The sequence below is a fragment of the Acomys minous genome, assembly GCF_964271855.1.
Source record: "Acomys minous genome assembly, chromosome: 12".
Classification (NCBI taxonomy): Eukaryota; Metazoa; Chordata; class Mammalia; order Rodentia; family Muridae; genus Acomys; species Acomys minous.
Genome location: NC_140493.1, coordinates 96951891 through 96966749, shown reverse-complemented (window position 1 = coordinate 96966749; position 14859 = coordinate 96951891). Strand labels below are relative to the sequence as shown.

The following is a 14859-nucleotide window of genomic DNA, read 5'->3' as shown; positions in this document are numbered from 1 at the left end:
TTAATGATTAATAAACTTTACACAGGGCTAGAGAGATAGCTCAAAGGTGAAGAGCACTAACTGCTCTTCCAGAGGTCCTGAGTTCAATTCCCAGCAAGCACATGGTGACTCACAACCATCTGTAATGAGATCTGGTGCCCTCTTCTGGAGTGCAGGCATGTATGCAGCCAGGACACTGTACATACTAAATAAATAAATAAATCTTTAAAATAAATAAACTTTACACAGGAGAAACTCAATATTTACTTGAAAAACCAATTTTAAAATAATTGTAATGGGAGCATGTTGCACAGCTAGAATTTGCTCAGAAACTTAAGGCAAATTAAAATCTCAGAAGTTTCTTCCTTCACTGCATAAGAAATGACTAAGAAGTGGTCTCTGTTGTTTGCCAAAAAATATAATTTTCTGTTTTCCTAATTGCAAATAAAAACATTTAAACACATGTTTCATGTAATTGAGAAACTGATAATTAAGACTGTTAACTCAAACATGTCCCTAATAATCTGGGAATTTACTTAGCATCCCATTGACAACTGAGAGTGACCAGAAGAAAATATCAATTGCCACTAAATCTCTTAGAACATTTGTTCCTTGTCTTCTTCTTTAACTAAAAGGTAAACAGGCTATCATTAATTTTTGAAAGACTGATCTGCAGGTAATTCACATATTACACAGCTGGATTTTATGGTATGTGAATTATACTTAAGCAGTTGTGAGTTTTTAGTGTGCAGAGCCGGGCAACCATGACCACGATCTAGGAACCCTTTCATCACCTCGAGCCTCACACGCATTGGTCTGAAGCCACCAGGCTACCCTATTTCTTCTGTTACAATTCTTGACACTGCACATGCACTGAGTATTACAAACTGTGCTTTTTCATAAACAGCTTTTTAAATTTATTTGTTAATCAACTTCTTTGAACTATTGCATTTCAACATCAGTTCAGCTTTAACTGTGTTTCAGGATTTGCTCCAAGTTGTTAAAGAGGGTGATTGACAATATGGCCAAAGGATCACGAGGTTTGGGCTGGGAGTGGGGCATTCCACAGCTGTATAATAAGGAAGCATTCCGAATAATATATCTTAAATGTCGGAAGGCCGTTTTGAGCTACTATTTTCTATTTCCAGCCTTAACTTCCCTCCTGACTTTCTTAGGCTTCTTTCCCCAGTTTTTGATGATTATTTATTTATTTATTTATTTATTCATTCATTCATTCATTCATTCATTCAAATTTATTTTATATTTATTTATTTATTTATTTTTATTAATTTATTCTTGTTACATCTCAATGGTTATCCCATCCCTTGTATCCTCCCATTCTTCCCTCCCTCCCATTTTCCCCTTATTCCCCTCCCCTATGACTGTTCCTGAGGGGGATTACCTCCTCCTGTATATGTTCATAGGGTATCAAGTCTCTTCTTCGTAACCTGCTGTCCTTCCTCTGAGTGCCACCAGGTCTCCCTCTCCAGGGGACATGGTCAAATACAAGGCACCAGAGTTCGTGTGAAAGTCATATCCCACTCTCCACTCTACTGTGGAGAGTGTTCTGTCCATTGGCTAGATCTGGGTAGGGGTTTAAAGTTTACCGCCTGTATTGTCCTTGGCTGGTGCCTTAGTTTGAGCGGGACCCCTGGGCCCAAATCTGCCTTTCATAATGTTCTACTTGTAGGTTTCTAGGACCCTCTGGATCCTTCTACTTTGCTATTCTCCCATGCTTCTCTCATCTAGAGTCCCAGTAGGATGTCCTCCCCTCTGTCCCAGGTTTTATTTATTTTTAGTCCTGGTAACAGTTCTATTCACTCCTTTAGCTTTCCCTTGGATCTAAAATTAAAGGAGTCACTGGCATATGTTAATAAAATAATAAGAAAGACTACCACTTTATTTTACTCTGAGTTCAAAGGCTGTTTTTATAAATGCCCTCTTCTTAATGGAAAAACTCTTTTCTCAGAGTTCACTGCACAGATGCGCACGTTCTTCTCATGTGTGTCTAGTGCACTCAGTAGGATTTACACGCTCACCATCAACAGTCAATTTCTCTATCAAATCTTCTTTCTCCATTTTTGAGAGTTTCATCCCCATGTTTTGCAAAATTGGGTCTATGTTAGCAACGCCCACGGTCCCACCTTAGGAAAAAGAGAGGAATATAAAAATAAATTGGATAACCTCAAAATACGCACAAGCTACAAATTACTGTCATGGTGTGTCAGTTTAAAGCCCATTGCAGTATGGCTAATTGTACAAAGACCACCAAGATGAACAGGAACTTTGCCCTGAAACCCTCCTAGGGTACGGGGATCAGTTGATGATATAACTAATTTCCAAAGGTTACACTATACATCCTTACAGAAATGAGAAAGTGAAAGTCACATACATGTGGGCAACAGGAGGATTAATTCTTGCTTCCAGTCCAGAAAAGGGCATATGGTCCTTTCCTCAGAGTACCTCAGAGTAAGTTAACCTAAGAATTTCGAAGCATTCTTCTGATATTTTTGCCAAATTAAAAAACATTACAGGTGTACAAAATCTTCATGGCGATATGATTGGCATCTATGTCACCCAATCAGCTTTAGGTTGTTTCCAAGTTTTTTTTGTTATAGGAAACAGAATTGATTGCAATAACCCTGTATGTGAGCCCAAATGGCCAATAAACAAGCTTCCCCCTCTCTTCCCAACACACACACACACACACACACACACACACACACACACACACACACACTTTGGTGGAACAGCTGGAGAAAATTAGGCATATATTTAACTTTCTGTAGCTTTACCTAGTACTCTTAAAAGTGATGAGTCAGTTCACATTCTAGAGATACATAGAGTTTCCAGGGTTTGCTATCACAGACCGGGCACAGTTTGATTTTTATGCGTATTCAGAACCGGACACGTGTGTGATAGTTTGCTGCTTTACCTAGGTTTTCACAGTTGCTGGTGACATAAAGTGTTTTGTTTTGTTTTGGTTTTGGTTTCATTTTTCAAGATAGGGTTTCTTTGTGTAGCCTTGGTAGCCTAGACTTGCTTCATAGACCAGGCTGGCCTCAAATTCACAACGATCCACCTGTCTCTGCCTCCTGAGTGCTGGGATTATAGATGTGCACCACCATGCCTGGCTATAAAGTGTTTTTTTTTTAAAATAATACCGGCTGATCAAATTTCTACCACTGTATTTGACCAGTTTAACACTTGGTTCTAATTTGTTCTTGCTGATTTGTGTGCTCTATATTTTACATACTCATCTTCATCTGTTTTTAAAATAGCCAATGTATCAAAACTAGGAAAAAAAGTTTCTTATTTTCAGGTGTGGTGTTTCAGGATTCTCCATACTGATTTCCAGAGTGGCTGTACCAGTCGGCATTCCCACCAGTAGTGAGCGCGGCCCCTTTCACCCACACTCATCGGTCTTGTTAGCTGTTTTGTTGATCTTAGGCATCTGACTATGGTGAGAGGAAATCTCTACGTTGTTTTAACTTGCATTTGCCTAATTGCTAAGGATGATGAACACTTTTAGAGTACTTCATGGCTTCTTGCATTTCTTCTATTGAAAACTCTCTGTTCAGATCCATACCCATTTTTTAAAAAAATCAGGTCATTTGCTCTTTTGATTCTTGTATTTTGACTTATTTATATATCTAGATAGAATAGTGATGCTTCTATCTTAGTAGTAACCAACAGTTGTCTAATTAGACATCAGGCCCAATAAATAGAAAGAAATATGCCTAGTGCTAGAAAACTATCCAGCTGCTTGGACTAGTGAGGCATGTGTCTTAGAGGGAAGAGAGACCAGTATAATTCCTTACTGTGTTCTAAACATACCCTTGTAAACACAGAGAAAAGCATAGCTGTTAGCCTTTGTCAAGCAAGCTTCTCTTTGCATCAGCGACCATTACAGAAAGACACAAGAGGTACGGAAACTAGTAAGTGCTGTGATGCTCAGCCCAGTGGAGGTATCTACAACTCAGCCCCTGCAACAAAGCTCAAGGGACACTCAGAGACATGGTGGAAGAGCAAGGCACTTTGTGTTTGGCCATGAGCAGATCTTATCAACTGACGATGAGGCTAGAGTTTGAGAGCTTTGAGGGCAGAGGGAGATGAAACTCTGGAACACTTTATCTGTTGCTTGCTGCTCAGAACTCTGACATTCAGGAGCAGGCTGGATGCCCATACCCAGTGGGACCCCTGTTGGAAGGACATTAACACTCAGGAGGATTTGAACGCATGAAGACAGGTTCTCTACCTAGTACCAGCCTCAGTGCTGTGATGGCTTCCAGGATTCCCAGTTAAAGCACTAGCTTTCTTTCATCTTGGGAGTCTCAGGAGGGTGAGAGAACCCAGCCAATCTACAGAACGCAAGGCTAAGTGTGGCCAAGCAGGGGTTCCCAATACACAAAGAAACAAAGACTACAGTGGTGAAGACCGCTCTGGTGGATGGCAGACACTTGTTCAGTGTAGACTTGGCAAGCGCATAAGCCCTGGGGGAAATGGAGCCTTCAGGTTTAACTTCTCTCTCCTTTTCTTGCGGACTGGATGTTGGTCTCCTGAGGCACAGGGGAAGGTGCTTGAGCATTTCCTGTCTAATGTCTTGGTTTGGTTTGGTTTGGTTTTTTGGTACTGTTCACTTCCTCCCCCCCCCCCCTCATCCCCGGAACGACTCCTCACTCTTTTTGTTACTACATAAGCAGGTTCTTACTTTATTGCGTTTTGATATGCTTTTTGTTATTCTTCAAATATTCATGTAGTTAAGTTTATGTACTTTATTTTTTAAATTTAGATTTTTTTCTTTTTCGTTTCTAGCTTCTTTCTTTTTTCCCAACTGTCTCCACCAATGTTTCTTCCTTCCTTCTTCTCTGCATTTAGTTTTACCTTGCTTTTTTGCTATTTTCATGTTGTGTGTGATTGTGTGTGTGTGTGTGTGTGTGTGTGTGTGTGTGTGTGTGTGTGCATGTGTAGGTAGGTTTGTATATGTGTGTGGGGGTCACAAAACTAAAAAGGGAGGGAGGAGGAAAAGATCTTAAGCTAGATGGAAGTAGAGCTGGTAATGGAGCACATGTGATAAGGAAGCTGAGAAGGGGACTGGCCAGAGGGAAGGAAGGGGCCAGATGGGTAGGAGAAGAGGGCGCAAGTGCTGGCAGCCGGAAGGAGAAAGAAAACAAAGCACAACGGCGGCGTACACGCATAAAGATGCCATGTCATAACCCATGACTTTGTACAATTTCCTCTAAAAATTAATTTTAAATCATCTTGTATGAAAAGAATGGATCAAGAGTGAGTTTGGTAAAAATATACATGGAAACTATGTTCGTAAAATAGCCTTATGTATGTACTGGCAGGGTTCTAAATGTAGGGAATTCAGTGCACGCTTGGCGGTCACAAGCCTTTTCGTGGTCACTTACTTTTAGAGGCAAGCACGCCATCCAGCAGCCTGTTCTGGTAGACCTTCCCACGCCCTGTAAGGACAGAAGTCAGGTCACACGAGATGGTGGCGACTACAGCCTTAACTTCGTGAGTCACCCAGGAAAGGTCTAACGCTTATTTGCAAAATATGAAGAACAATACAAACTTGGAAACTTTCTAAATAAGGCTTCGTAGCTCCTGGGAGAATTACTACAAGCGTTCTACCCCGATAAAATAAAACAGTGTTTTAGTTCTTCCCTGTCCTCTTTGATTTCTCCTTTTTTTTTCCCCCTAGAACTTTCTCAACCACTCACCTTTACATATAAACCTGTAGAATATTGAAGATATTCTTTCACTGGAATAAAAAAATAGAAATAGACACATTCTTTTTCTAATACTAGATAAATGACTAAAGATGCAGACGACTCCGAACTGTGATAGCACAGCTGAGATTTCTTTCTAAGGCGTGGGACCGCATGGCGGCATCTAAGCTCTTCCTACCTTCCTTCCTTCCTTCCTTCCTTCCTTGCTTCCTCCTTCCTTCCTTCCTTCCTCCTTTCTTTCTTGCTTCCTCCTTCCTTCTTTCCTTCCTTTCTTTTATACTTTTATACTTTTCAAATATAAATGGTCATGAAAGTTTTTTAAAAATTTAAACTTGTGGTGCCCCCCACCCCAGCACACAGACTGCACACAACCTTCCAGTACCATGAAAGTGGCCAACAGGAAGAGAGGGTCCTGTAACCAAGGAATAAACAAAAACGGAAAACTATTCCCACAGGCTCTGAAGAGAAACTCCCCGGCAGCCTTAGCAGAGCTCACCATCAACTGGCAGCGAGTCCTGCAGGGATTTGAGCTCCTCATCTGTCATCTGGATCCCCATGTCACCCAGAACCTCCTTCATGTTGTCGCTGTGGATCTTTTTTCCTTTGAAAACACAAAATCACTCACATTAGAGAACAATCATTTCACAAAATGGTGGGGGAAAATTCACTTCCTGATAATGCATCATCCCCTACGCAGAAAAAAAAGCAAAGAGAAAAACAATTATCTATACAGAACTATAGGGAATCACGAACAGAATACATCTCTTACTACTTATAAAGAGTCTTCAGCTGTGGTAGTGGTACGCTGAGAAGGTACAGGCAAGAGGATTAAGAGTTCAAGGCTAGCCTCAGCTGCACAGGGAGTCTGAGGATAGCCTAGGCTACATGAAACCCTGTCTCAAAAAAAAAAAAAAGCTACAAAGAACTTTTATTTCTTGATTCAACTTTTCCACAAAGAAAAGCAATTCGTTTGTGTGATTAGCTGACGTATTAAGTTGCAGATAGGATATTTCTATATTTCCTTATCATTGACCATATTTATTATCTTTTTATCTGAAAAACCATAATTTTCACTTTATAATGGTAACTTGATCCTATACAAGGTAAATGTCCTATTTACCATTTTTAAATAAGTAGCCTTTGATACTTCCTTACTCAAACATTCATACTAACATAGAATTCTGACTGAGTCTGAACACTTGTGGAGTGTTTTAGCACAAAAGGTGGAAAGCCGGGATGTGCATAATTGTATCATGAGAAAGCATCAATTAAAACTATAAATACAGACACTTGAGTTGAGATAATCTACTCAGAGAGTCTCTACAACTACTGCAAAAGCAGTGGAGTAGGGAATACTGTGGGGCCATCTCTCCACAGACACACTCCAAGGCGAGGAAACAAGGAGAGAGCCTTCAGTTATGTCCGAACTCTAGAGGAGAGCACGTGTTCAGAGACTCAGCAAATGCTGACTGAGGGAGAGAGCAGTGGACGAAAAGGTGATGTAGAAACAAGGGGACCTTCCTGTCTGTTAAGCCAGCCTTCATCTTCAACTATTTCACCCATGTCAGTCAGCAAAGACAGTGAAAGAGCATCTCACCTGTAAAAGCCTTTACTTTATCCAAAAACTTTTCTGTTTCCACTTCCCCATGACCTGAAAGAAAATGCATACATAATGACCATTTGGAAATTTGAAACACTAAAGAAATTCAATAGCATTTATTAACAACTGAATTTTACCTATGTCCTCACCAGTGAACACAAGGCACAGGAAGTAAACTGACTACTTATTACAAATATACTTCTTAAAACATTGGATTTGATGTTGAATAAAATACTTATGACATTAAAGCCAATTTCTCAATTCTAATGAGTTAGCATATGTTTTCACAATACACAGTTCATGAAAATTTATAAAAATCAGCAATTAAAAGATATTAACATGAACTACACTGAAGAAAAGAATGATGTTACAAGTGGATGTTCTTGAGATGTCATTTGTTATATTTTGCCAAGAAGAATAACTAAAGATCTCCTTTATGGGTAAGTTACTTGAAGTATTTTTAATTTTTTGAAATTTTAAGTGATATATTATAGCATTATTTAAGATACTTATTGTATAAAATATTTCCAAATGCAGATTGTAATTACTTCAATAAATATTTACTGAAGTAGTTAAAGTGTGGGATGACTGTTACAAGTAAAATTATAGTATTTGTACACAACATGGTCTATGCATATACCAGTGACAGAAATACATGTTAAGCAAAAATGTATTATCATATACAAATGTATAGATTGCTCATATGGTGGCTAAACCTGGGCCAGAGAGATTCTCTCTATTCCTTCTGGTTCTACTGAGTCTGAATATTCCACAAGTTATCTCTACAGTAAATCCAGCTAGGTCAGGAAAGTTAAAAATATGTTTTCATCAAGCCACTGGCAGTTTTCAGAAATAAATAGGGAAGACTATAGTACGTGCACAGCTACTTAATATGAACATATGTCTGGACAGGATACATTAGGATGGATGTGGCCTTCTCCAATACACTCCCATCTCTTTGATGTCTTAAGTTTTACTACAACTGTGAACTTCAAGGGTCTTTCTATGCATCTAACCTCATTGTAGACCTACGTTTGACCCATAGCATTTGAGGAGGCTTCGCTCCATACACTTCCTTTCACACAATACCAAAGCCAGCACCTCAAGTGATCACATTACCAAGGAACACTGTATTTAAAACTGAACTGTTGACTTAAAAGGCACCCACATTCTATATGTCCACTGTTGTCTGACAATCTTTAAGGTTGACCTTAAATTGTTAAAAATGAATTCGAATCAATGGTGAGGCTAGAGGAGGCTTCCATGTAGTGGGTGTATTTTTGCCCTCATAATTCCATTCACACTGACAATATAAGAAAGACCAACTCCATCATAATTTCAGGCAGACCTATGAGCCTAAAAATAATGTTCTGTCTTAGAATTTGACGGTAGCACATCTAAACTGTTTTTTTCTAGTGGTTGTATCATGCATTCCAGGAGAAAGAAATAATTAAATGAGACACATTCTGTCTGGTAGGTTGAAAATAAAAATTAAAGAATGAATAAACAAAAGTTCACTTAAAAGAACACTGCATACCCTGTACAGTGACAGACTTAGATGAAACTTTAACAACACGGGCAAGCACTGATTGGTCTAACGTCACAAGCTAGTTTTGTGGAGGCAGCCCCACTGAAAAGCTCTCAGGTTAACATATTAGCTTGTATTTATTTGACTCGGTAGTTTTTTTTACACCTGAACTCAACTCAATTTAAGAGCTTATCTCTAGCTCACCAAAGGCGATCAGGAGACTGGGAACATAGGTGTTGGGCCGTGGAGTTTTGTTTAGGAATGTGATAACACAAACTAAAACGCAAACAGGAATGGCTGTGCTACTCACTCAGGCCTGAACTCATGTGAGATGCTCAGAGAGCCCTGTCCACCTCACGGAGGAACTGAGTCTACCGTCGCTAATGTCTCCTTAACCCTTCTGTCTCTTGGATGCCCCTGAAAATGACGATGGGGACTCAGAGTAAAAAATGCTACTTAAAAATTCTTCCCTCTTAGCTATGCTTCTTCTCTATTTGCTACCCCCTTTTTTACTTGACCAAAAGCCCCTCGGTCCTCTGCATGCCCTTCCCTTTCTCCTACAGCATCACGTTTCTCAGATTCTGCACAGTTCAGTAGTGATGTCACCACACTCTCACATGAAATACAAATAAAGTTAAAGAAAAGGTCAAGAGTCAAAACCACATTCACTTTCAGATTAATTTGATCTTTCGTATTTTGGGTCTTCTTAATGTCAACTACAAGTGTTCAAAGAGCCCTTTATAGAAGCACATGCTCTCAGAAAATCTAAGTCTATTTTAAATGCTTACCATCAATGGGCAGGCTTTGTAGCAGATCCCTCATTTCCTGTTCTTCAAGGTTGATTCCCGAACTTTTTAAAAGAGTATCCACATTTTTGGAATCAGGAGTCCATTCTTGGGGGGAAAAGAGAATATGAGGAAAACTACAGATGCTGCAATGTGACTATTAATACCACTATTACTATTATTATTATTATCATCATCATCAATCTTGTGAGGAAGATCAAGCCCTAACACAGCCTGTTGATATAGAGGGGGTAGGACCAACACTGGTGTTGGTGTTGGGATTAGGACTAAAATGCTCTACCTGCTTGCGCGACTGACACATCACTACAACAAAGGGTAAAGTAAGTCAGCCAGCAGGGAGGATGGGTAGAGCTTAATTTGGTTTTCTGACCTTCCTGATTAGACACCTCTACTGCTAATTAAAGTCCACTCTCAAGTTCTGCTTCCAATTATGCTGATTACAACAACCGTCCTGCTGACACGACTGCAATATTGGATCAAAGCACCTTCTTCTGAGTCACAAAGAGTGAACAAATATTCTCCAATATATTTGGAGCTACCATTCTCCAAATATAACAGAAAGGAAAGAACAGCAGCAATATCTTCTGAGGTCTGTTTCTGAATCTCAGTTTGGTCATTGATGCTGATGGTCACGTGAAGTGATGTGAGCAAAACCGAAGATGCAGAGCTGCCTCCTGCAGTCTTAAGTCTTAGCAGTATGAGTCCCAAACATGCACCGTAGAAAGCCATGCTTCCAGAGTACCAGAGTATGTGTACAATTACTATTCATAGAAGGAGGGATCATAATACTGAAAACACGGATGTATCTTATACAGGGTTGGTGTAATGCTAAAGAGAGTGGGATATATAAGTGTAATTCAATTTATACTGTTTAAAAAAAAAAAGAAAACACCTATAGCATTCGATGATGCTTATGTACCTAGTTCACGGTGACAAGAACGATTACAAGATGTGGCTGATGCTCGGCTGTAATTGGAAGACCTGTGGGAGCTGGCCAAGCATTGCTTTTGGATTCACGTTTTTCACTTTATTACTGTGTCTATGTATATAGTTCTATGACTGACTAAGAAATGAGTTGTTCTTTTTTGTTGTTTGCTTTCTGTCATTGCTGTATTTATTTTTGGTTTTGTTTTGATTTTGGAATAAGGTCTTCCTGTGTAGCTCATGCTGGCCTGGAACTTGCTTTGTAGGCCAGGCTGCTTTACAGTTCAGAACTCTCATTGCAGAAGGAGCGAACCAGCTCGTACAAGGTCTCCATGCATTGTATGCACCTACCCTACACCAACATTACTTAGGAGACAAACCTAAAAAACCTTAAACTAAACAGAATGGGACATGCAATCTGTCTCTATTGCTGATTTTTAAGTTTTTATTATTGTGTTTTGGGAGTAACAACAGTATAAAGAAATAACTGGGCTATAAAAAAGTGATAGATGCGTTTACTGAAAGAAAAAAATCTAATCAATTCTATTCTTTTATGCTTAAAAACACATTCACAAACTTTAGGAATTGAATTTGGATCCAAGAGCCCATATGAAAGCTACAACCCGGCCGGGTGGTGGTGGTGCATGGAGGCAGAGGCAGGTGGATCTCTGTGGGTTCAAGGCCAGCCTGGTCTAAAATGGGAGTCCAGGACAGCCAAGGCTACACAGAGAAACCCTGTCTCAAAAAACAAAAACAAAAACAAAAACAAAAAAGGAAAGAAAGAAAGAAAGAAAGAAAGAAAGAAAGAAAGAAAGAAAGCTACAGCTTAATCCTATAACCTAAAAGCTGGTAGGCAGAGACAGGAAGATCCCAGGGGTCCGCTGGACAGTCAGTCTTCTTGTGGAAGTTTTGGCTTATATGTAAACATGTTTTTGTTTTAATCCCAGGTGTGGGATATGGAGGCTACTCCAGTTTGTCCACAGCCTCCTGAGAGGACACGTGATGTTTGTCAGCTGTGGACAACCTCATGCGGGGGTGAGGGGTGTGGTCTTTGTCAATGGGGAAAAAACCAGACCCAACTAGAGACTGGGGGCTCCGAGAAAGAAGAAGGCTGCTAGTGCTTCCCTGCTGCAGCTCCTGGTTGCTGTTGACGCAGCGGGACGAGAAGTCAGAGATGTCCTGGTGTGAGGATTGAACTTGCCCCAAGGAAGCTGGCAACCCTGAACACCAGGAAGTAGCTGAGGAAAACTATGCCTCCTCTCCCCACTAACCTCTCTCTCCTACTTGGTATTAGAGTCTTGGAAGGGACTGGGGTGAAACAGGGTGAAAGAGATAGAAAGAACTCAACATAAAAACAGCTATGTAAAAGTATGCCAACACAGTCTGTCCAAATGAGCTTTCGGTTCAGTGAGAGACTACCTTACACCCACACAAACACACCACTTGGGGCGCACACTCGTCCCCACACACATGCCCACAAACACTACACATAGACACTTCTCAATTAGCTAACTAATTAATTTTAAAAGAGTGCATTGGACAATTAGAATACAAAATAGGAAACTTAACGAATGTCAGACTGTTTTATAAACTTTGAAAGATCTGTTCATGTATCGTTTAGAGATGGAAGGACTTACAATTTAATAAGTAGGATATAGTATGTAAAAACTCATATGGCTCACTATTCATCTGTCTTTTCTTTGTGATTAACATCTATTATAAAGGTATTTGTTTTACTTTATCTTTAGTTATGTTTATGTGTGTGCCGGGTGGGGGTGGGGTGGGGTGGGCGGAGTATACACAAATGAGCGCAGTGCCTAGGAGGTCAGGAGGAGGTGGTGGATCCCGGAAGTTACAGGTGATTTGTGCAGCACTATTGTAGGCGCTGGGAACTGAGCTTGCGTCCTCTGAAAGAGCAGTACTAGGTCTTAATAGCTAAAACCTCTGCAGGCCCTACACATTTGCTTTTAAGAGACGTCACATCATCTATCAACCTGCTCCTAAAAATAGTTTCATTAGCTATAGAAACAGATTGTAAAAAGCGATGGGCCCATTAGCTGGGTTATACATCAAAAAACACGATTCCAGAAGTTCAGACCTTGTAAGTGCTTGTAGGCGACCCCATGGTGTGAGAACTTACGGTCAGGCAGCTGACTTTTCAGGTGCTGGAGTTTTTCCTTATCCACACGTTCTAACTCCACACTTTCTGGAACACTTTTCACGTCTTCGATACCTAAATCTTTTGCTTCAGGGTTGTAAAAATAGGTGAGAATCTTGGGATTAATCACTGCAGTGTGTTGAGTGACTTCTCTTATGAACTGACTACTTTCTTTGGTCTGGCTTTACCAGCTAGATTTTTAACCCAGTTCACGGTATACATAAAACATAAGGCAGAGTCTACACGAAATACTTCAGAGAATAAACACTTGTTAAAATGTTGTTATGGAGTGTTTGAAGACATTTGTTGTTGAAATGCAGATAATTAAAATGTCGACTCTAGACAACTAAACACAGCACTTCCTGAGTAACCTGCACGGTGGCAGGTGGAATCATTGAGCTTTTTTTGTTTTGCGGTTCTGGGAAGTGAACACCAGTGTGCATGTGGTAAGCAAGAGCCCCGTCACTGAGCTGCACTAATGAATTTCTTACTAACCTACAACTGCTGTGACAGACTCCAACAAGTTTCTGAATGAAATCGTTCCATGATCTGTCAAAAAAAAAAAAAAAAGAGAGAGAGAGAGAGAAAACAATGATCATCGTTTACTTATAATGAGGAAGACTTTAAAAATGCGAAGTCATTAAACTTGGGGAATAAAGAGCAATCAGAATAGATGCATTCTGCTCATGGACAATCACAAGGGTTAAGAATTACTCTGGTAGGGGAGGGGCCTTTGCTCTCCAGGACAAGTCTGCTGTGAGAGCTCAGGTAAGCGCCCAGGCTGCCCCTGAGTGAGCTTAGGGAGCATCAGGACAACCCTCAGCCTTAGATCAACCTTCTCTCTGAAACAGTCGCACCACCCTTGAAAAGAAGCTGCAGATGTAGATTGCTAACCATGACCACTACCCTCAGAAAGAATTTGGAAGAAGAGATTGTTCAACAAGGTTATGTAAAGATGTTTTTGTTAGTGCTCTGATGTAAAAAAAAAAAAGTCTTGGGGAAAAATAGATTATTTAGCAAAGTTAGGTAAAGATGTTTTTACTATTGGCTCTGATGCAGAAAATATTAGGGAGAAATTTGAAGTTAAGAGAAAGTACACTCTTAATAGTAAAGCTAGCGACTTTTTGAGGTTGACAAGCAAAGACAATACCCCCCTTTTTTTTTTTTTTAGGCAAGGTTTCTCTGTGTAGCCTTGGCTGTCCTGGACTCACTTTGTAGACCAGGCTGGCCTCAAACTCACAGAGATTCACCTGCCTCTGCCTCCTGACTGCTGGGATTAATGGCGTGCACCACCACGCCCAGTTAGATGACAAATTTCTTATACTTATTATTGTCCTCAGCTTCCTGATATGATTTAATAAAATTATTAATGAGTATATGAGCACTTTTAAGATTTAAAATAGAAATGGCTTATTATTTTTATATAAAAGTTTAGATCTGTGATTCTTTTAAAATCTTTATAAGATTACTTATATATAATATATAACAAGTTGCTTAGTTACAAATGTATGTGAGTTATTGGAAATAACTTGTTTTTCATGTTTGTTTCTCACCTATAATATGTAAAACATTTGATCATGGGAAGGTATTAAGGAATATATTTTTCTTATGTATACTCATTGTAATAATTCTCTTAACGAGAAATAGAATGTAAATATATTGTGGTTTTTATACTGCTTGAAAGAGCTTGCTGTGGGGGAATTAAGAAAGTTGTTGGAATCTTGTTCCATCTACCAAAGTTGGAACCCGCTCTTCAGTGTTTGTTACATCTACCAAGGTGTAGATGTGTGTGTGTGTGTGTGTGTGTGTGTGTGTGTGTGTGTGTGTGTAAAGTAAGAGAAACTTGGAAGAAGAAGCTTGTTGAAACCTGTCTTATTTCATCATCCCTTTCTTTTTTAGACGCTTGCCACCATCAGTGACAGCCCCCGCCGTGGAACCCACGCCTCGCTTCAGTTGTGCTAGTTTACATCGGGGCAAGTCCTGGGTAGCACCTGGAGTTACAGGTGGCTATGAGCTGCTTGTGGGGGCTGGGACTTGAACCTAGGTCCTCCGGGAGAGCAGCCGGTGTTCTTAGCCACTGAGCCATCTCTTCAGACCCAGAAGGATCATATCTAAAGACTGTTTAC

General features: G+C 40.0%; 1 protein-coding gene across 1 annotated transcript in view; it reads right to left on the bottom strand.

Moving 5' to 3' along the window:
- EFCAB3 (EF-hand calcium binding domain 3) overlaps nucleotides 1–14859 on the bottom strand; it is a 354012-nt gene that overhangs the window by 222379 nt on the left and 116774 nt on the right. Inside the window, exons 55-61 of the mRNA XM_084748227.1 lie at nucleotides 13229–13282; nucleotides 12716–12820; nucleotides 9634–9738; nucleotides 7315–7368; nucleotides 6214–6318; nucleotides 5394–5447; nucleotides 2019–2123 (exon numbers count right to left, since the gene is read on the bottom strand). Coding sequence (XP_084604353.1) covers nucleotides 2019–2123; nucleotides 5394–5447; nucleotides 6214–6318; nucleotides 7315–7368; nucleotides 9634–9738; nucleotides 12716–12820; nucleotides 13229–13282 — 582 coding nt within the window. The remainder of the gene's footprint in view (nucleotides 1–2018; nucleotides 2124–5393; nucleotides 5448–6213; nucleotides 6319–7314; nucleotides 7369–9633; nucleotides 9739–12715; nucleotides 12821–13228; nucleotides 13283–14859) is intronic.